The sequence below is a fragment of the Peromyscus maniculatus genome, chromosome 7 (assembly GCF_049852395.1).
Source record: "Peromyscus maniculatus bairdii isolate BWxNUB_F1_BW_parent chromosome 7, HU_Pman_BW_mat_3.1, whole genome shotgun sequence".
Lineage (NCBI taxonomy): Eukaryota > Metazoa > Chordata > Mammalia > Rodentia > Cricetidae > Peromyscus > Peromyscus maniculatus.
Genome location: NC_134858.1, coordinates 5,093,068 through 5,115,217, shown reverse-complemented (window position 1 = coordinate 5,115,217; position 22,150 = coordinate 5,093,068). Strand labels below are relative to the sequence as shown.

The 22,150-nt window shown below is 46.3% G+C and overlaps 1 protein-coding gene across 5 annotated transcripts; it reads left to right on the top strand.

The window, feature by feature from the left end:
* The first annotated feature begins 4,865 nt into the window (after positions 1–4,865).
* Birc3 (baculoviral IAP repeat containing 3) lies at positions 4,866–21,154 on the top strand. 5 transcript variants are annotated; one of them, XM_076575620.1, is made up of 10 exons: positions 4,883–4,983; positions 5,149–5,218; positions 8,878–11,543; positions 11,653–11,752; positions 14,299–14,377; positions 15,167–15,215; positions 15,865–16,104; positions 18,809–19,060; positions 20,128–20,169; positions 20,405–21,154. In XM_076575620.1, exons 3-10 carry the CDS (start codon positions 10,694–10,696, stop codon positions 20,596–20,598), a joined length of 1,806 nt encoding a protein of 601 aa, XP_076431735.1. In that variant the 5' UTR covers positions 4,883–4,983; positions 5,149–5,218; positions 8,878–10,693; the 3' UTR covers positions 20,599–21,154. The 5 variants fall into 5 exon arrangements, with proteins under 5 accessions (XP_042136332.1, XP_076431735.1, XP_076431736.1 ...); XM_076575621.1 differs by having other exon boundaries at positions 4,885–4,972; XM_042280398.2 differs by lacking the exon at positions 5,149–5,218 and having other exon boundaries at positions 4,866–4,972; positions 10,601–11,543.
* The last annotated feature ends 996 nt before the right edge of the window (positions 21,155–22,150 follow it).

Sequence of the window (22,150 nt, the reverse complement as noted above, 5' to 3'; positions counted from 1 at the left end):
AGGGGGTCCAGGAAGAATCTACAACCAGCTGATAATTAATCTTTGATGAAAAGAAATGAATCTATGTACATGAAACTCCTTGGTCCATACACTTTATTATTCTGTGTGAGTTCTCTCTCTACACAGCTTCTATTATCTTTTAGCTCATTTCTTGCCTGATTTCTCTCTATATTCATCTACTGCTCCCTCCAAGTTCTATCTTAATTCTCCCTCATCTAGGTCCTTTTCATCTTGCTCTTACCCAGCTAGTACTTCCCCATCTGGCTCTTCCTCATCTTCCATCTTGTCCACACATTCTCTTTGGTCAAAATCTTCCTTATCCCTCTCTGTTCTCCATCTCTAAGTTCTCTCAGTTGTCTATGTACCTCCTAACTCTCCCCAAGTCTCTCTGGAATCCAGTTATAAACCCAAGCAATGTCAATCCCCTGGTCAAGCAAGGTCACCAGGTTTGAATTCTAGGGGTTCATGCAGGCAGGTAAGAATTTCCCTCAGGCAGTGAAGTCAGGCTTTCTTTTACAACCCAAAATGGGAGTGGTGAAAGAAGAGGTCAACTGAGTGCTAATGACCAGTTAGTATATGAAAAAGGGGGTCTATGTGCTCAGTCTACATTCCTAGAAGTGGTTAGGTGTACCTAGAGAGTTTCTCTCCAGCTCCTGCCAAGCCCCAGCAGTCCCACAGCCCACTTATAAAATAAACACACAGACTCTTATATTATTTAAACTGTTTGGCCTAATGGCTCAGGCTTCTAGCTATCTAGTTCTTATATCTTAAATCAACCCATTTCTATAAATCTATACCTTGCCACATGGCTCCTGGCTTACCAGTATCTTACATGTTGGTACTCATGGCGGTGGCTGGCAGTGTCTCCTGACTCAGCCTTCCTGTCCCCAGAATTCTCTTCTCTGCTTGTCCCACCTGTACTTCCTGCCTGGCTACTGGCCAATCAGCATTTTATTTATTCAGAGCAATATCCACAGCAGTTAGGTAAGTAGTTAGAGGTCTATAAAGTTAGTAAGGCTGTAAGAAAAGGAGGGTCTGAGCTAAATTGTGTAAAGCTATTACTTAAGGTCCACCTGACCTAGGCGGTATCTCCTTGTGGAATTCACCTTAAATCAGGAGACTAGCATGTGGTGGTCTCAACTGTTATTTCTGTTAGTCCTTGAAAGTGGCTAAGGGAGATGTCTGATTCCAGTGCTGAAAGGGGAGAAACAGATGGGCTGGGAGGAAGGAAGCCTTTCCTGAGGCTGTTCTCCAAACACCTTGAATGTATATGTCCAGATAGTGATCAGTCCACATTGTTAGCCCTTCTTAGGGAAAAAACAATTGAGAAAACTCTGAAGGCACACATGATTTTCATAACAGAAGACAGCTGATATACAACAAGCCAAGTAACACCAAAAGCTCCTTGGAATTTGGCTTCCTCTGGAGGAATTCCATGATCCCTCCAGGTAGTGACCTTGCCATAACCAGCTGAGTTCTTATGATATTCCTGCGGCCCGCAGCAGTGGTGCACACTTACAGTCCCAGAACTCCAGAGGAGGAAGCAGGAGGATCAAAGATTCAAGGCCAGTCTGGACTGCATAAAACCCTATTAGAAAAACAAACAAACAATCAAACAACCTGTGGAGGTGTACACTTAAAGATCAGGAAGATGGCTCGTGTATCATTATCTATCACTTGATATCACTATCAAACCTAGTGGCCCGAGTTCAATTCCCTGGTACCCACATGGTGGAAGGAAAGAACCAACCCCCACAAAATGTCCTTTCACATGTGTGTGCTGTGGCATGCACACACATCCACATAATAAATGAGTAAATAAACAAATGTAATATAAAAAACGTGTGCTTTGATGCCAGATAAACCTCATTTCATGATAGTATCATCAGGATTAAAGTAAGCTGCAATTTATAAGGGGCAAATTTCATCATTACAGAATATTGATATTAATATTAAATAATTTTTTTTCTCAATTGGAGCTTTATGAGGACTTTGTTAAAACTGATCTGGTTATATTTATCTATTTGTTTATTTTTGAGACAGGGACTCATGATATAGCTCTGACAGGCCTGGAACTTGCTGTGTAGACCAGGCTGGCCTCAAACTCCCAGAGATCCACCTGCCTCTGCCTCTCGAGTGATGGTACTAAAGGTGCATCACTGTGCCTCACCCTGGTTGTGTACAGGACATCATGAAATTGTCACTAAACCAGGAAATCCCTGTCACTTACTTTGGAGCCAGGGTGCCATGGCTCCAGTTGGATTTTATCCTCACTTTTGATTCTAAGCTCTTGGTTAGAATCTTCGTATATAAAAAAAATAATCCCAGCACTTGAGAGGTGGAGGCAGGTGGATCTCTGTGAGCCTGAAGCCAGCCTGGTCTATGCAGCGTTCCAGGATGACCAGGGCTATGTAGAGAAGAACCTGTATCAGTAAAATAAAATAAAATAAAATAAAATAAAATAAAATAAAATAAAATAAAGTTAAAACTTTAAAAGTTACAGTTGGGAAAGGTTGAGCAAAGTTTTTATACTATTTTTTGATGTGAAATTCTTACTTAGGAAGAAATTGTGATGGCCTTTGAGGGAAAATACACTGGATGATTTAATAAGATACTGGGAATGCATCGCCGTGTGTCAGCCAGGGTCTGCAATCCCTGCCACTCTCAGCTGGCTGGGTACTGATGGCAGAGGAAACTGAGCAGAGAAAACAATGGTTTTGTGTCTACTCTCCTCCTCCTCTTCCTCCTCCTCCTCCTCTGGTTTTGTCGAGACAGGGTCTCACTGTGTAGTGCTGGCTATCCTGGAACTCCCTCTGTAGCCCAGGCTGGCCTTGAACTCACAGAGATCCGCCTGCCTCTGCCTCCCGAGTGCTGGGATTAAAGGCAAGCACCACCACTGCCTGGCTACCTTTCTTCTTTATTTAAATGTTTCCTTAATAATTCCTGCTTGAAAAGCCTATTTTAGGCTGGAAAGATGGCTAGAAACTCAAGCATCTGCTCTTGCAGGGGACTCAGCACTTGAGTTACCTTCTGTCACTTCAGTTCTGGGGCATCTACTGACCCTTCTGGCTCATGTAAGCATTGCACTACCGTGTGCACACATACATATACACCCAACTTAAAAATAAGTTAATAATAACTTTAGATGGCTATTTAGTGAGCAAATATATTTGGAGTATCAATAGTAGAAGAGCTCTACACTTAAAGATCTGAATGCAAGTTGAGAATGGAGAAAACCCAGAGGATTGGTTGGCTCAGTTTATTAATCAAGATACTAAGCACCTATCATGAGCAAGCATCCTGCTGATGCTAGAATAAAGCATAGAATAAAAGACATACTGTCCCTGCCCATACGCAAGTTAGAGTTTATCCAGAAAATAACTTTAATTCTCATCATCAGTTTTGAGGAATAGTCTAACTCTTGTCCAGGCTGCCCTGGACTTCATTGTGTAACCTAGGTGGCCTTGGAGGCCACAGCTGTCTTCTGCTCCAGCTTATCAAGTCCTGTTCACAGGCTTAGAGCCACACCTTGCTTAATAACTAAAAAAGAGTCAGCAATAAAATGTGCAAACATTGCAAGGGAGACTGATGATGTGATTCTGCCCTCAAAAAGAGGCTCAAAGGTGGATGGAACTCTCCATGGGACTGACAAACTTAAGCTATCTGGTAGACTTCCAGTGGTTGCTATGCGGTCAGAGGCAGCCACCACAACCCCACTCACCTCAGCTGAGCCCACAGTCCAGCCTCCTATTCCTAGAATGAAGAGTGGGCCCCTCACCTCAGAGTAAAGCTGCTTTAAGTTTGCTGCCAACCCGCTGAAAATGGAAGAAGACAGACGAGTTAGACGACAAACGCCAAGATTTTCCTAGAGCAGATACAGCTTAGCTCATCTCTTATAAGAGAAAAATCGAAAGGAAAGAACTTTGTTTTTCTAGATCTATTCATCCTGTTTATAAAACAAAGAACAGCAAGGCAAAACAAAACAAAAATACAAGAAAATACCCACTAAAACAGATCAAAACAGTTTTTTTTTTTGTTTGTTTGTTTTTAAAGTATGGCTGGGTGGTGGCACATGCCTTTAATCCCAGCACTTGGGAGACAGAGGAAGGTGGATCTCTGAGTTCGAGGCCAGCCTGATGCACAGAGGGAGTTACAGGACAGCCAGGGCTACACAGAGAAATATTGTCTCGAAATCCACCCCCCCCCCAAAAGTATGTTTGTTTAGCTTCACGCCTGTGCGCATGCGGGTGCAGTGCCTGTGGTGGCCAGAAGAGGGCGTTGGACACCCCCACCCCCGGAATTGGAGCTGCAGGGGTCTGTGAGGCACCTATGGATGCTGGGAGCAGAAGCCCAAACCTCTGCAAGCGCAGCCGCTGCTTAGCGGTCTCTCCCGCCCCCGAACAATCCTTTCAATTCCAGAACTAACATAGTTCTAACCTCTTTAAAACAAAGTCTCACTGTGTAGCCGGGGCTGACCTGGAATCACAGGGATCCTCCTGCCTCAGCCTTCCCGGGGCTGGGATTAAAGGCGTTAGCTACCACCTGCAGCTCTAGTTCTGATCTTTAAAACAGTAAAGATAAACTGAACAAGAGATCTACATGGTTTTTAAAAAAACGTTCATCTCTTTCTTGACCAAAACAAAAAGTGAAAATAACCAGAGAGTTACAGGGTTTTTTTTTTTGCCTTTTTTTTTTTTTTTTTTTTTTTTTAATTCAGCAGTTGTAGACTGGAAAGTTGTGGCCTTTTTTTTCACTGTGAAGGATTTGGAGGCTGCAGGCGAGGGGGGGGGGGGGGGAGGGCAGGGCCTCTTCCAGGCATGCGGACCCAAAGGCTGCACATCTGTTTTCAAGGCTTCCAATGAGCTGGCCACCAAGAAGTCAGAACTTTCAGTAAACGCCACGCTGTCGAGCTGGGCCCAGGAAGTCACGCACCGAAGGCCACGGAAATCCCCGTCCGGGGCTGCCACGGCGGGTGAGGAGGAAGTGCGTGTGGTTTTCACCCTGGAGTTCCCCGAGCCTGGGAGGAAAGCACCGCGGGCGGGCGGGCAGCAGCCTGGGCGAGCCGGCAGGAGCCAGGGCGGGCCAGGGCGGGGGCGGGCCGGGCGGGCACCACTTAAAGGCGTCGTGACACTCAGCCGCACCCCACAGGCCGGGCGGCAGGGGCCACCCCGGAGGTCGGCGTCCTTGCTGGCGTGGGGAGCCTGGGGAGCGGGCTGCGGTGAGTACGCGCGTGGAGAGCGGGGGAGGGTCCCCGAGGTGGCCCAGGGGTGGCTCCGAGGCCTGCAGAGCCGGCTGTGTGCACCTCGGTCCTGCGGGATGGTGACTTGCAGCTCTCCCCACTGCCCCCCGCTGCCATCCTCGCGCCTGCCTGGAGCTCAAGGTCTGTCTCCTTTTGGAGTGAGGCCGTGGAATTTTAATTCGACTGCTTCAAGAGGCATGGGGGGGGGGGGGGCGGACTTGATACAGTGAGCTCAGACGGGCAGTGGGGTGTGTTAGTGATGAGCCTGGAAAAACACCAGGGCTCTTCCTTTTGGGAAAGTGATGTACGTAGGAGACTGGCCTCACACTATAGCTGAGACAGGCTTTGAACTCTGGAAAATCCTCCAGCCTTAACCCCTTGAGTGCTGGGCTTCAGCGTTCTTAATCTAGTTAGTAAATGGCTGTAGTCATTTCTCTGTCTACCACACGCCAAGTTCCGCCCTGAAGACTTGGACGTATATTTTACATTTAATCATCAATTGTAAGAAGTGGGCGCCGTTATTATCTCCATTCTGCACTGAGGAAACTGAGACGCATGTGGTTTTTCTGGGCATCACTATGTATCCCTGGCTGGCCTGGAACTCCGTAAGTAGAACAGGCTTTGAACTCAATGGAACATGGATATCTATCTACCCGCCTCTGCTCTGGAGTGCTGGGATTAAAGGTATGTCCGGCCACGTGGTGGTGTCCCTTGTAAAAGGGACTGACACCCTTCCTTGAAACCCTCTGATGTTTGATTCCAGAGCCTGGAAGTAAACTGCCAAGTTAGCAGTCATGAGAAATGCCCTTAGTAAAAGAAGGGGCGGTGGACACGGTGGCCCTGTCAGCTGTGCAAAGAATTCTGCAACAAGAAGTTTTGGTGGGATTCGCAGCACAGGCCTGTAATCTTAGCACTTGGGAGGTAGAGGCAGGAGGATTGGGAGTTCAAAGCCAGCCTGGGTTATATGTCTCCCACAACAGCAGCAAGCCTCAGGGTCTTTGCTAGGTCCTGTGGCTGCTACAGAAATGAAAGTGTACTTCCTTTTCTGAAGGAGATCTAGTCCAAGGAGAGGGAAACAGACACATTTACTCTGCTGTGTCGGAGAGGTGATCAGGCTGATTACCCCAGAGGGTGAGGACACCCAGCAGCCCTCCAGGTCTACTGGAAATGGTAGAGGAAGCAGAGAAGAGACAGGAGCACCAAGCTCGTCTGGAAGGAACCACTGTAAAGGAAAGAGGACTCCCACACACTGATGTGGACAGGGCCCGGGATCAGGACACGTTGAAGAGGAAGTAGGCCCCAGTGGCAGATGCCAGTGCTTCCTGTGGATTTGATGTTATGAATGTGGAGAGTGTTTGAAGGGATGTTGGTACACGGACTAACTGTGGTTGTGTGGAGGTGTGGTTCATAGACAGATGTTCTGTTGGCTTGGTTGTGGAGGGAGGGCCTGCCCCAGGAGAGGCTGGAGTGGGAAGCAGGCTGTGTTCCTTTGGAAGCTGACAGGGACTCAGCGTGAGTACTGTGTGGAAGGCCCAGGGCTGTGCAGGGTTTGAAGAGAAGTGGAGTCTGGTCAAAGCAGTGGGAGAGGGTAGGTCCATGAGGCACAGTTGTTTCTCTGAAGTGGCCAATAGGTTTGTGAACACAGGCAGGCAGAGGGCTGCACCTCTTTTCTGAAGAAGAGAGCCAATCGAGTCAATGTGAGAAAGGGAAATTGGAGGGGGCCGAGGGCTCCAGATGTTTCTGTAGATGCTGGTCAGCATGTGAAGAGAACAAGCCCTCCGGTGCTGGGAAGGGAAGCTAGTCTAGTGTCTATGGAAATCAGTGCAACATTTCAGAAAACCGAAACCACGACTACCATAGGACCCAGCTCGCCTCCTCCTGGATAGGCACGTGGAGGATGTAGGACAACTTGGGAGAGATTCCTGAGTGCCCCAGGTTGTAGTCACTGCACTGTTGTGTGAGGGGACATGACCAAGACAACTTATGAAAGCTTTTAACGAGGGCTTGCTCACAGTGCCGGAGGCTCAGTCCATGATCGTCCCTACAGAAGAGTGACAGGATGCAGGCAGCAGGCAGAGAGAACCTGGGCCTGGTGTGAGCTTTTGCAACTTCAAAGCCCATCCCCAGTGACACACCTCCTCCAACAAGGACACACCTCCTAATCCTTCCTAAACGGTCCACCACCTGGAGACCAGGCATTCAGATCTATGACCTCATGGGGGCCATTCTCCTTCAGACCACCACACGCTGTTTATTGCACTGTTCACAAATGGGACAGATTGAATGCCTGAGAACAGATACATGGATAAAGAAAGTGTGTGTGTGTGGACACTGGAGTAATATTCAGTTGTAAAGAGAATTAAAGGTATCATCTGAAGAAATAGATGGAACAGGAAATTGTGTTAAGCAAAAGAATGCAGAGGTTTAAAGACAAGCATGCCTTCACTTCTCTCAAGAGGGACTGTTACTAAAAAAGCTGGAGAGGTAGGAGGGGCAACAGAAGGCTGAAGAAAGGACCAAGGCACAGCATGGGCAAATGTGTAAATGTCACAATCAGATCCACTAACTTGTTTAATCAATATGCGTTAGTAATTCTTTTTTTTTTTTTTTTAATATCTACTTATTTTATGTATGAGTGCTTTATTTGCATGTATAACTTTATGCCAGAAGAGGGCACCAGATCTCATTATGGATGGCTGTGAGCCAGCATGTGGTTGCTGGGAATTGAACTCAGGACCTCTGGAAGAACAGCCAGTGCTCTTAACCTCTGAGCCATCTCTCCAGCCCCTGCATTAGGAATTCTAATAAAAACAATTAGAGGCTGAGTTGGTGGCTCATGCCTGTAACCTCAGAACTCAGGAGGTTCAGGCAGCATGTTACTGTGAGTTTACGGCCAGCCTGGGCTACAGACTGAGTACTAGGCCAGCCCGAGCTGTAGCGTGAGTATCTGTCTCAAAAAACAAAACAAAACAAAAGGCACATGAAGAGTAAAGTATTGTAACTCGTGAGAAATTGCTGCAAAGAGCATGGAGATGCTGGCCCAGTGGTTAGGAGTCCCCGGACGCTGCGTTTACAGTCAGGAATAAAGGGGTTTCCCTCCAGTTTTGTAACTGTACTGTTGTTATGTAAGATGTTGATTTTGGGAAGCTGAGTGCAAAGTGTGTGTGAACTCTGCAAGTTTTTTTAAAGTATAAATTAATTTCTAGGTATACACACATATATATTCCTATATATGGATCTCCATGAGCTCCGTCTGTAACTCCTGAGTTCTGTGTGAGATTTCTTGGCTCGATGTCCAGTGTAGCATTGTCTTCTCAGTGTTGGAGACTGAGGCAGGGCCTTGGGTGTGCTATCCACGTTCCCTACCACTGAGCCACACCTCCAGCCCAAATTAGCATAGCTTCTTGCTACACACCAGCCTCCATTTTGGAGAAAACATGTTAAGGGAAAGACCATGGTGGAGCCTGCTGGTCACCTTAGCGTTTGGGAAGCCGACAGGAAGGTTGTGAATTTGAGGCCATCTTAGACCACGTCAGGAAATCCCAGGCTCCAGAAAGAGGGAGTGGGGGAGAGAGGGAGAAAAAAGACCTTGTGTTACACCATGAGTTATTTGACCTTAATTTCTCTGTTTTAAACAGGTTGACAAAGGACACAAACCTCTACCACTTGTAGTTTTTTTCTCAGTTTCTTCTGTAAACCAAAACATCTCAAAATGGAGGCCTAAAACCCTTAAAAGGGACGTAGCCTAACCTTGGGAGGTAGTTTTGTGCATGGACAGACAAATTAATTTCTAAGTGGACTTTTGGGACTGTTGTTCAAAGATGCTCATTTAAAGCATGTGGTCTAATTCTCTGAGGTGTGCTTTTTATGATTTGGTTGTGAATTTGACTCCCAGAAGGGAAGGAGTTCTGTGGTGGGTGCAGTGTTGAAGTTGCCTGGCCCACTGGCTGGCATTTTTAAAAAAGTGCCTCTGTTCAAGATCCAAGCACAGTGCCGGTTATCCAGAGGAAGTGAGTCATCAGGCTTACTCGGGAGTAGAGAAGTGTGCTCATGAGGTCGCTGACATGCCGAGAGATGGCGACAATGGCAGAGAAGAAACAGGAGGAAAATGTTCTGGGACACAGCAAGTACAGAGGAAGTGAGACAGACATTACTTGAGAGCTGAGAAACTGTCCACCCACAAGGCCGTTGGCATTTTAAAGCTCTGCTCTGCAGGTCTTGTAGATAGACTGCGCCTGAGAACAGCGGCAGCTGCGTTGTTCTGATAAATGAAGCAGTTTATTCAGAAGGAAATGTCCTAGAACGACCGAGTTTTCATAACCCTGTGGAGGGGCAGTGAGGTCAGACAGAGCCTCCTGAAGGAGGCTCCTGGTGACAGCTGTGCAGATGATGAATTGCTGTCCGTGTAGAGAACCTGCCTTTCTGGGAACTGCAGGAAGCCATACCGGCCAGTGGCAGCAAAGCCCTGGGCCGTGACATAAGACGGATTTGCTAATGTCTAGTAAACCTTATGTGAGAAATTCCCAATTTGAAGGTCTCTGCTGTTCAGATGGTAGTAGAATTTTTTGTGTCTTGATAAGTATGTGCTCAGTGAACACTCTGTGAGATAATTTCTGACCAAAACTAAAAATTTCTGTTACAAGCTTGTAGTGGTGGTGCACACCTTTAACCCCAGCACCCAGGAGGCAGAGGCAGGCCAATCTCTGAGTCCGAGGCCAGCCTGGTCTACAGAGTGTTATGATATCAGAATATTAACACACAGTGAGTTCTAAGACAGCCAAGGTTACACAGAGAAACTTTGTCTCAAAAAAAAAAAAGACAAAGAAGGAAAGAAAACACAAAGTTTGAGGCGTGCCGTGTAACTCCGTGGTAAGGCACACAGGCTTTGTGAGCCCAAGGCCCTGGGCTCGATCTCCAGTGCTGTGAAGATGAGGGAAAGGGTAGAGGATCAGTGAATAAGTCTGATCCTGGTCCTTTGAAAGGAAACAAAAAACAAGCAACAGTCTTGAAGTGGCTTATTATTTTCAATTGCATCTGAACCATGTTTCACTCTTTATGAATCAGACTTCGTGCAGGCTGGATGAACCGCTGGTGCATCCTCCTGGCAAAGAGAAGCAGGCTTGCCCCCAAGATGCCTGGCCCAAAGTGCCCAAACACTCTGCTTCCAGAATGGAACTAACTTCTGTCACACATTGGCTGTTAGGCAGAATCTAGTTTTTATTGTGTGCATGAAGATTGTACAAAGGTGTGGTTGGTTGTGTGTAATTGTGCCTTAAAATGTATCAGGGTAGGATTTACACTCTCATCCTACTGAATCCCAAAATACATAGAAGGAAAAAAATGAGTTTGTTCTTATTTTAGGTGTTCAGCCTAGTAGTAAAACTGACCAAAAGCCATGCACAAAACTACCTCCCCAGAGGAAGGCTGGTCCCTTCCCCTCCCCATCGTTTCGTCATGAACATGGTTCAAGACAGTGTCCTGTCCAAGCTGAGGAAGAGTGCCGACACATTTGAGTTGAAGTACGACTTTTCGTGTGAGCTGTACCGCCTGTCCACGTACTCCGCTTTCCCCGCTGGAGTTCCTGTCTCGGAACGGAGTCTGGCTCGTGCTGGCTTTTACTACACGGGTGTCAACGACAAGGTCAAGTGCTTCTGCTGTGGCCTGATGCTGGACAACTGGAAACAAGGGGACAGCCCTGTTGAAAAGCACAGGCAGCTGTACCCCAGCTGCAGCTTCGTCCACACTCTGAATCCCGCCAACCATCTGGAAGCCAGCCCCAAGTCCTCTCTTCCGTCTGCAGCGCCGAGCACCATGCCTTCATTAGGTGCAAGTTTGGAGAACACTGGCTATTTCAGTGGCTCCTACTCCAGCTTTCCCTCAGACCCTGTGAACTTCAGAGCAAATCCAGATTGCCCTAGTTTGAGGACAAGTCCCTACGACTTTGCAATGAATACAGAGAAGGCCAGACTACTCACCTATCAAACGTGGCCATTGTCCTTTCTGTCTCCAGCCGACCTGGCCAGAGCCGGCTTCTACTATGTAGGACCTGGAGACAGGGTGGCCTGCTTTGCCTGTGGCGGGAAACTGAGCAACTGGGAACCGAAGGATGACGCCATGTCAGAGCACCGGAGACATTTCCCCAGCTGCCCATTCTTAAAAGATCGGAGTCGGTCAGCTTCGAGATACACTGTCTCTAACGTGAGCATGCAGACACAGGAAGCCCGTGTTAGAACGTTCTTTAACTGGCCTTCTGGTGCTCTGGTTCCTCCTCAGCAGCTTGCAAGTGCAGGATTTTATTATACAGGTAAGAATCTTAATCTGAGACTCTTACAGATCCATCATGTGTTACGTTATACACATGAGTGTGCAAATTTTATGTATTCATAAGTTTGATTCAAACTTATGCATTTTAGGACACAGCGATGACGTCAAGTGCTTTTGCTGTGATGGTGGGCTGAGGTGTTGGGAGTCTGGAGACGACCCCTGGGTGGAGCACGCCAAGTGGTTTCCCAGGTAACTGCTTTGAAGTTCTCCTTTGCATCTTCTATGGTTTTCATGAGATACATTAGCTGCCTTTATAGCACCTTTGCCTCCTAAGTACTGCGGATTCTGTTTCATTGTTACGTGTGTGAGTGTTTCGCCTGCCTATATTTATTTCTGTGCACCATTGTGTGCAGTGCCTGCAGAGGCCAGAAGAGGGCACTGGATCCTCTGTGATTGGAGTTAAAGATGGTTCTGCGCCAACATGTGGGAGCTGGGAATCAAACCTGCATCCTCTGGAAGAGCAGTCAGTGCTCTTGATTGCTGAGTCATCTCTCCAGCCCTGTTACTTCAGATTTTAAACATTATGAAGATTATAAAGAATAAGGGTGTGCCACCCTTATGCTGGGTGGGTGGCACACACCATTAACCCCAGCACTTGGGAGGCAGAGCCAGGCGGATCTCTGGGAGTTTGAGGCCAGCCTGGTCTACACAGCGAGATCCATGACAGGCACCAAAACTACATAGAGAAACCCTGTCTCGAATAACCAAAACAAAAAGAGAGAGAGAGAGAGAGAGAGAGAGAGAGAGAGAGAGAGAGAGAGAGAGAGAGAAAGAGAGAGAGAGAGAATATTTACCTTGAAAAGCCAAAAAAAGAAAAAATATTCACATAGATTTTTTAAGTGCTTTCTATTACTCTAGTTAATTTTTTATATACTTATTTATTTGTTTTATGTGTGTGTGTGGTGTGGAGGTCAGAGGACAACTTTTAAGGGCTGGTCTCTCCTTCTACCCTGTGGGATTGAACTCATGTCACCAGAGTTGGTGGCAAGCGCCCACTGAGCCATCTTGCCAGCCCCCACTGCAGTAGTTTGTAAAAACACAAGAAGAATCATGAGTCTGCTTCAGTGCCGCAGAGATTCACATTGTACTTACATTTAGTGGTGGATCTCCATTATCTAGGGATTGGCAGACTCACCGTAGCGGGGCTGTGTTGAATGTCCCACCCTCCCCCTGAAGTCTGTTCGCATGTTTTCAGCCCACGGACATGTCACGGCCAGGATCGGATGGCTCACGCAGAGGCCTCTCTGCCTCCACGTTTGCTCAGGGGTGATTTTAGGAATCTTAGAAGAGTGGAGAGCAGGGAGGCGCTCCGAGCAGAGCCTGCTGGGGAGCTTGGCTTGAGGATGGTAACAGGGCTCCTCATGGCCACCACTCAGTGGCTCAGCCTTGACGGCACAGCGGCTGACCCTCCCTTCCAACACCCGCCTTTCACTGCACTCTCTCCCTGTGCCAAGTCCACAGTGCGGCACTCGTGTGTGTGTGTGTGTGTGTGTGTGTGTGTGTGTGTGTGTGTGTGTGTGTTCAAGCTCGTGAGAAACAGTTAACAGCCTCCAGATAGCTAGATTAATAAAACTATAAAATATAAAGTAATAAACTAATTTTGTAAAACAGCTGAAGTATATGAAAAGTACTAGAAGCCAATCAAATACACCCTAACCTCAATAGACAGCACCTTACAACGGCAAATTCAAAAATTCATGCGCAAGGGCTAGGGAGATGGCTCAGTGGTCATCGATTTGGTTCCCAGCACCATATCAGGCAGCTCACAACCACCTGAAATTTCGGTTCTTGGAGGACCAGATGCTTCGGACCACCATGGGCCCTGCATTCACACGTACATACACACACATGAACACACATACACACACATACGCACACAGACACACATAAACACACATACGCACACACACATATACACATACACACACAGACACACACACACACATACGCGAGCGCACACACACACATACACACAGACACACACATACACATACACACACATGCGAGCGAGTGCGCGCACACATACACACACACATACACACAGACACATATACACACACATACGCGAGTGTGCACACATATACACACACATACACACAGACACAGACACACACACACAGACACAGACACACACATACACACACAGACACACAGACACACACACATACACACAGACACAGACACACACAGACACACACATACACACAGACACACACACACACATACACACACATACACACATACACACACAGACACACATACACACACAGACACACACACATATACACACACACATACACACACATACACACAGACACACATACACACACAGACACACACGCACACACACACACACACAGACACACACGCACACACACACAGAGACACACACGCACACACACACATACACAGACACACACGCACACACACGCACACACACAGACATATACACAAACCTAACAAAAAAATGAACCTTTAAGGAACTTCACAAGGCAAACAGGCACAAGTAGAGTTACTCCTCAATAGCCTGGCAGAGTTAGTGACTGTTGCCTAGGTAACCAGAGCTCACACGAGGTGAGCACTTAGACGTGAGTTTGTCACTGCATTCCGAGTCACGTGTTAATCATGAAAATGGGCATACTAAGATGGCTTGTAGTGCACCTGTCCTTCTGAAGCTGGCAGTAACGAAGTGGTCCTGCTAAGGAGCGCTCACAGCGTCAATGTTTACCTTCCAGGTGTGAATTCTTGGTAAGAATCAAAGGACAAGAGTTTGTTGACCACGTTCAAGCCGGGTACCCTCATCTACTTGAACAGGTAGGAAAGGTCTCTGTTCCCCTTTAATTAGTGCCTCCCAACAGAGAAACTGCTTATTTATTTTTAAAATTTTAATTATTTAACAAATTATTTTTAAAAATTTATTTGTAAAATAAATCACAGAGTAATATTTTAGTGAAAAGGCGAAAGTTGTTTTAAAACAACACCCCCTCTCCTCTTTCCTCACAAACCTCAACATCATCATGCCAGGAGCCTCCCTGGTGAGAAAAATAGATCTGCAATTATTAGCCACATGGAAGACAGTGTTGGTTGTATTTCTCTTTGAGCATTTGTCTAACCAACCAGCAATGAATTAAACTCTGAAGCAATTAATAAATTACATTTGAGGGGAAAAGTTTACTCTGTAAATTTTTCTTAAATGATTTGAGAAAGCTTTTGTTATCACTCTTTGGAAGAACCAAATAAGAGCTTATTTCATAGTCTGAGGCTCAAAAGCTTGTCAGCTGTGGCCAGAGGAAGCGACTCAAAAGTAACCTACCCCAGCAGATGACTAGGGTAATGGCAGCTGCAGATGCGAGGCCAACCCGCTGCCTCTCCTGAATCCAGAATCCAGCCTATCCTACGAGAGGAGGCTTTGCTCACTGCAGCCCCCTGGGGAAGCTGTTAGCTTAGAGCCCCATTGTTCAAATTCCTGGTGAATGTCATGAAATACTGCTTCTGACCGGGCAAAGTGAGTTTGTAGTAGGTTAAATAGCAGGTCTGTTGGTCATTTTCAGCACAGTGGTGGGAGGCAGTTTACATTTTAACATGTATATTTTTTTCCTGTAGCTATTATCTACGTCAGACACCCCAGAAGATGAGAACGAAGACTCACCAAGTATGTATAATGATCATAGTGCATTAAAGTGAGCCATTTGGTACTAAGATTGAAGGTGAAGATGGGTGTGGTTGTAACCCAGCATTTGGGAGTCTAAGGCACCAGGGTCCTACAGGGGGTGAGTTCAGGGCCAGCCTGGTAACCTAGTGAGATCTTGTCTTAAAAGAGCAAAACAGGCCGGGCGGTGGTGATGCACACCTGCAATCCCAGCACTCCGGAGGTAGAGCCAGGTGGATCTCTGTGAGTTCGAGGCCAGCATGGTCTACAGAGCGAGATCCAGGACAGGCTCCAAAGTTACACAGAGAAACCCTGTCTCGAAAAACAAAGTAAAAAAATAAAACACCAACACCAACACCAAATGAAGTTAGCCACCTGCATACAGTGTAGTGCCTATGTATTGTTCAGATTTCATGGTTTTGATATTGCAATGACTTGGCTATTTAAAGTCTATGAAGCCAGGCGTGTTGGCTTGTGCCTGTAATCCTCGCACTTGGGAGGCTGCAGTAGGAGGATTGCTATGGATTTGAGATCAGCCTGGGCTACATAATAAGCTCGAGGCTGGACTGGGCTAGAAGGAGTCTCAAAACAGCAGGCACAACAAAAGGTATATGGCACTGCTGATGTCTGTTAAATCTCCCTTTTCATACAGTTGTGCATTTCGGACCTGGCGAAAGTTCAGAAGATGCGGTCATGATGAGCACGCCTGTGGTTAAAGCGGCTTTGGAAATGGGCTTCAGTAGGAGCCTGGTGAGACAGACGGTTCAGCGTCAGATCCTGGCCACCGGGGACAATTACAGGACCGTCAGTGACCTCGTGATAGGCTTACTTGATGCAGAAGATGAGATACGGGAGGAACAGAAGGAGCAGGCAGCTGAGGAAACAGAGTCAGGTACAAGTTCCCAAGGCCCTTTTCCAGAGAGATCGAATGTTACCCTCTGCCAGTTCTAAAAAGATGCTCATCCAGCCAGCCTGGTCTGTCTTATGCTTTATATTCTGAATTCAAATTCTGAAAAAAATAAATAAATAACGTGCATTGTGCAGGGCCAAGGAGATGGCTGGGTGGGGAGGGCGCTTCCTGCTGAATACTGAGTACTGGAGCCTGACCCCCGGAACCTGTCTGGTGGACGGGGAAACTAATTTGACTCACACAGGTTTCCTCAGACCTCTGTATGCATGCTGCAGCACATGTACACACAGACACAGACACACACAGACACACAGACACAGACACACACAGACACACAGATACAGACACACACAGACACACAGACACAGACACACACACACTATTAAAAATAGCCGAATTCTCATTATCTAAAAAAATGTGTATGTTGAGCAAACGTTAACACTTTTCTTTCAGATTTCAAGGTCACAAGAACCAGGTTTTTTTTTTTTTTAAGTGCCAAGTAACCTTTAAAAGCCCCAAAGAATCACACACTATGTGTGATTTTTGTTTTCTGTATGTGCACACAGATCTTTTCAATTAACAAGCCTTCATATTTTCCTCTAAAAGTGAAATTTGCACTAAGGAGCTCGATTTCAACATAATGTCAAATCAGTTCTCGATTTTGAAGGTGTGGTGTGTGTGTATGTGTGTGTGTATGTGCACACACGCATGTCATGGCACATAGATAGAGACCAGAGGACATCTTAGTGGAGTCAGAACTCTCTTTCCACCCTCTTTGTGTTCTAAGTATCAAAGACATGCATTAGGTTTTTGCATTGAGCATTTTCTGCACTGAGCCGTCTTATTGACCCACAGCACATTCTTGATCCCAAGACGGATCATTCCCCTTTGTCATAAATTGAGATGGGATCCAGGAGAATTATTAATTTGAATATTAGGATAATAGTATGGCTTAGACTACAATGTTTACATTTTTATTTTTATTTATTTTATTATTATTATTATTATTATTATTATTATTATTATTATTATTTGGTTTTTTCGAGACAGGGTTTCTCTGTGTAGCTTTGCGCCTTTCCTGGGACTCACTTGGTAGTCCAGGCTGGCCTCGAACTCACAGAGATCCACCTGGCTCTGCCTCCCGAGTGCTGGGATTAAAGGCGTGCGCCACCACCGCCCGGCTTCAATGTTTACATTTTAAATTAATTTTTAAATTTATGTGTATTTGTGTGAGTTTTATGTGTACCTTGTGTGTGCAGGAGCCCTTGGAGGCTAGAAGAGAGTGTTGGATCTCCTAGAACTGCAGTTATGGAGATTGTTAGTCAACATGTGTGTGTCAGGTCCACTGCCAGAACAGCCAGTGCTCTTAACCATTGAGCCATCCCTCCAGCCTCCCCCCACTCCAACCCCTTTTTTGAGACAGGGTCTCAGGTAGCTCAGATTGGCCTTGAACTTGCTGTGTAGTTGAATCTTGATTTTCCTTCCTCCACCTCCCAAGAGCTGTGATGACAGGCATGGACCACTGTGCCTGGCTTAATGCACAGATTCCTATTTAAGTCCCCTCCCTGCCCACACAAGAGCTGGCTTCCTTCCCTACAATGTCTTAGTTTACAATGTCTGTTTCTTGTCCCCCCAGGGCAAGTTATCCATCACGTGAGCTGTTTGTGACCCTGTTCTCTGTTCTGTGCTCAGAACCACCTTCCCCTGGGCATGTGCAGATCTCTTCTGGTTCTGATTGATCTCCTCACTCTGGTGCAGACCAAAGCCACGCTGATCTGCTTTCGAGCACGAGCCTTTTAACTTTTGAGACAGGGTCTTGCTATGTAGCCCAGGCTGGCCTTGAGTTCATGACCTTCTGCCTTAGCCTCCCAAGTGCTGGGCTGCAAAGTGAGTTCCAGACTAGCCTAGGTTAGAGCAGCCTAGGACCTTGTCTCAAAACAAGCCGGGCTTGTGGTGTAGCTGATTGGTGGAGAACTTGCCAGGCACTTGTGGACACCTGTGTTTAGCCCTAGGCGTGGTACACATGCTTTAACTGCAGCACCTTCGGGTGGAGAGGCAGATAGAAGGTGATGAGGTGAGTTTGAGCTGGCCTGGGCTACATGAAAAGACAGAACCTGTGACACAGGGAACAAAAGCACATGTAGGACGGAGTTTTTAACTAAGTGCCATTTCTTTTGTTCTTCTTAACACGGGTCCATGCCTGTCCTGGCGACAAACTCACGGCATCTAACTGCCTCTCCTACACCTAACTGCCTCTCCTACAATAATTTTTCAGACCCCTCGTATTAGTATCCATCATTTTATGGATATCGCTTTACAGTAAAAAATAGAACATTAGAAACGATGAGGAAGTAAACATCAGGCTACAGACATGGCTTGATTGGCAGAGTGCCTGCCTAGCATGCACAAAGCCCTGGGTTTGATTCCTAGCACCGCATAAACTGGGTTTGGTGTCATACGTCTGGAAAGCTGGCACTCAGGAGGTAGTGGCAGAAAAATCACAAGTTTAATGCCATGGTGAAACTGGAGGCCAACCTGAGGTACAGGAGGCCTTTAAATAAATAAATACATACATGTATGATTTCATTCACGTGTTATGTAGGTACAGAAAGAAGTTTGTGACCACGTTTGAACCTGCCTCCCTCCCTCTCTCCCTCTACCCCCCACCCTCTCTCTCTCCATAAAGATGATCTAACATTAATCCGGAGGAACAAGATGGTGCTTTTTCAACATTTGACGAGTGTGACACCAATCCTGGACTGTCTCCTACGTGCCAGGGCGATCACTGAACAGGAGTCTGATGCTGTCAAGCAGAAGCCGCAGACCTTGCAAGCAAGAACACTGATTGAGACTGTGTTAGCCAAAGGAAACGCTGCAGCAGCCTCATTCAGAAACTCCCTTCAGGAGAGTGACCCTGAGCTATACCAAGACTTATTTGGTGAGTGCTAGAAAATTATTTGGGGGAATTTTCTAGGAGGGACTGTTGAAAGTAACTCAGCCCAACTTATAAATTCTAATTGCACAAAAATTAAGGGTTTTTTGTTGTTAATATTATGAGCTTTTGTTCAAAGTGTAAAATGTTTAAAATCTGCTGGGGGAGCTGGTGAGATGGCTCAGCAGGTAAGTGCTTGTCCTTGTCTTAATTAGGGTTTCTATTGCTGTGACCAAGGCAACTCTAACAAAGGGAAACATTTAATGGGGTGGCTTACCCTTCAGAGGCTCATCCTGGTGGGACATGGCAGGGTGCAGTGGACTTGGTGCTAGAGCTGAGAGTCCTACATCTTGCACAGGCAACAGGAAGTGGTCTGTCTCACTGGGAGTGGCTTGAGCACATATGAGACCTCAAAGCCTGCCTCCTTGATGACACCGTTTCTCCAACAAGACCACACCTACTCTAACAAGACCACACCTACTCTAACAAGGCCACACCTACTCTAACAAGGCCACACCTACTCTAACAAGGCCACACCTACTCTAACAAGGCCACACCTCTTAATAATGCCATACCCTTTGGCAGCCATTTTCTTTCAACCACCACACCCATAAGCCTTTCACAAATCCAATGACCTGACTTTGATCCCCAGAATCTACTGTGGAAAGAGAATATTCCTGAAAGTCATTGATCTCATTATCACTGTGGTATCCTTAGGGCACGCACGCACGCACGCACGCACGCACGCACACTCAGAAGTAAATAAATAAATTTGCTGCTGGACATAGTAATACACACCTGTAATTCATGAGGCTGAAGCAGGAAGATTGTGAGTTCAGTCCCAGCTTGGATTACAGAATAAGTCTATGTCTCAAATAAATATTAATAGTAGATAAATAAAATTTTGTACAGTGTATTCTGGGCTGTGGAATTGGCTCAGTGAGAGCCTGGCCTAGCATGAATGCATCAGGCCCTGGGTTTGAACACCTGCATTACAAAAATGAATAAACAAAAACAAATAGCTAAAACCAGCCTTGGTTGCCATAGTAATGCTTTCCCTTTTCCTTCCCCAGTGCGACAGGACATTAGGCGTCTTCCCACAGATGACATTGCAGGTAAGGGTACTACTAACACTTTAAACCTGCAAAAAAAATCAGTTTTATTTTATTGATAGTTCACTAGAGGAAAAGCAAATTGCTTTCCATTAAAAATTTTTTCTTGCCTCACATGGCATGCGATGCCATGTGACCAGCACTTGGAAATTGGATGTGGGAGTACCAAAGTCTGAGGTCACCTGGGCTCCACAGAGAGACCCAGTGTTTAAAATAAAAAATCTCCCCCTCTTCATAGCTCTACCCATGGAAGAACAATTGCGGAAGCTACAGGAAGAAAGAACATGTAAAGTGTGTATGGACAGAGAGGTATCCATCGTGTTCATTCCCTGTGGCCATCTGGTGGTTTGCAAAGACTGTGCTCCCTCCCTGAGGAAGTGCCCCATCTGCAGAGGGGCCATCAAGGGCACAGTGCGAACATTTCTCTCCTGACCCGGACTGATGCTCCGACCCCAGCGTGTGGGAGGTGGAGGCAGGAGGACACAAGTTCAGTGTCACCCCCAGCCACATAGGAACCTTGAGCTAGCCTGGACTGCATGAGACACCACCTCAAAATAAATCAGTAAACACCCGTGAAAATGAGAACAAGGGTAAAAAAAAATGTCTGAACTCCAGAGTGAATGGTCAACTATATAATAATTTAACTCTTAAACTGAGTGGGTTTCCGTAAAAGTGCTATTTATTTCCAACTCACAAGGCTCTTTCCTGTAAACATCTGAAGCATATGTATGTGCATGTTCAGATGCCGAGAGAAAAGTGGGGGTTGCCTGCATTCCTGAAATTCTCAGAGATTTACGATGTCGGCATTTATGGTTTAGAATTTGAAAGCTTTTCCAGTTGCTTTAAGAACTGGGAACACAGATTTTCCATTTCTTTTCTAAATGTCTTATGCATGGAAAAACCTGTTATTTATTGAATGACATCTTAGAGATATAGAGTTTTTATAAAGAAGTTGTAAGGAAAAATAAAGCAACAAAATTACTCGTTATTTATGTTTGTTTGTTTTATGATCCCTGGCAGTTTAGTTGCACCCAGATTCTTGCCATACCATTTAAAGAATTCTTATTTGATGGGGATGAGGAGACTGTGCAGTCAGTGAGGTACCCAGCACAAAAGCATGAGAACCGTGTTCAGATCCCCAGAGCCCCATAAAGTCAGGTGTGGCAGCATGACATGCCGTCTCTGGGAACTAGCTCAATGCTTCGGTGACTGGAAATGTGTACAGAATGAGAAGGTGTTTGGTTTTGTGTTTGCCACTGATATTTCTTGCAATGATGTTTCCCCAGTCATACATGAGTTTGCCGTGGATGGGGGAAGGGACCCAGAGTCCCTTTCACAGTTTTCAGGTTGTTGCCATCCATAGAGAAATCTTGAAATAGATGTAAAAGGGAACCTGGTGACAGTTTACTCAAGAGAGAAATGACAGAGTAGGCAAGCTCTTACCTGAAGGCCACCCTTGAGTTCAAAGATTTGGGAGCTAATCAAAGTAAGTATGTGCTCACAAGCTAGCGTTATAGCTTCAGCTGTCGAGTTGACACACCTGGGAACATGGAGTCTCAGTGGAAGAGTGGCCTCCATCAGATTTGCCTGAGGGAATATCTGGAGCATTTTCTTAGTTGCTCATTCCTGTGGTACTGGCCCAGCCCACAGTGGTGGTGCTATCCTTAGGCACGAGGTCCTGGATGGTATATGAAAGCTCGCGGAGCAAATCTGGGAAGCAAGTCAGTAGGCAGCGTTCCTCCGCGGCCTCTGCTTCAGTTCCTGTCTCCAGGTTCCTGTGTGGGCTTCCCTCAGTAAGGGTCGGTAACCTATGAACAAAATAAGCCTTTTCCTGCCCAGGTTAGTCTCAGTCACTTTTGTCCCAGTGGCAGAGTTTGCAAGGAGCCTTATTTGGACCCGGGGGTAGACAGCGTGGCAAACAGGAAGTCCTCACAGGGGAAGCCTTTGAGAAGCAGCATGGAGCCACAGCTCAGACAGAAAGCTG

Excerpts from the sequence above, each read along its gene's own strand:
- Birc3 (XM_042280398.2), top strand. The coding sequence starts at position 10,694 with ATGAACATGGTTCAAGACAGTGTCCTGTCCAAGCTGAGGAAGAGTGCC. Across the intron at positions 11,753-14,298 it reads CACGCCAAGTGGTTTCCCAG|GTGTGAATTCTTGGTAAGAA; the intron begins GTAACTGCTTTG and ends TTTACCTTCCAG. Across the intron at positions 14,378-15,166 it reads ACCCTCATCTACTTGAACAG|CTATTATCTACGTCAGACAC; the intron begins GTAGGAAAGGTC and ends TTTTTCCTGTAG.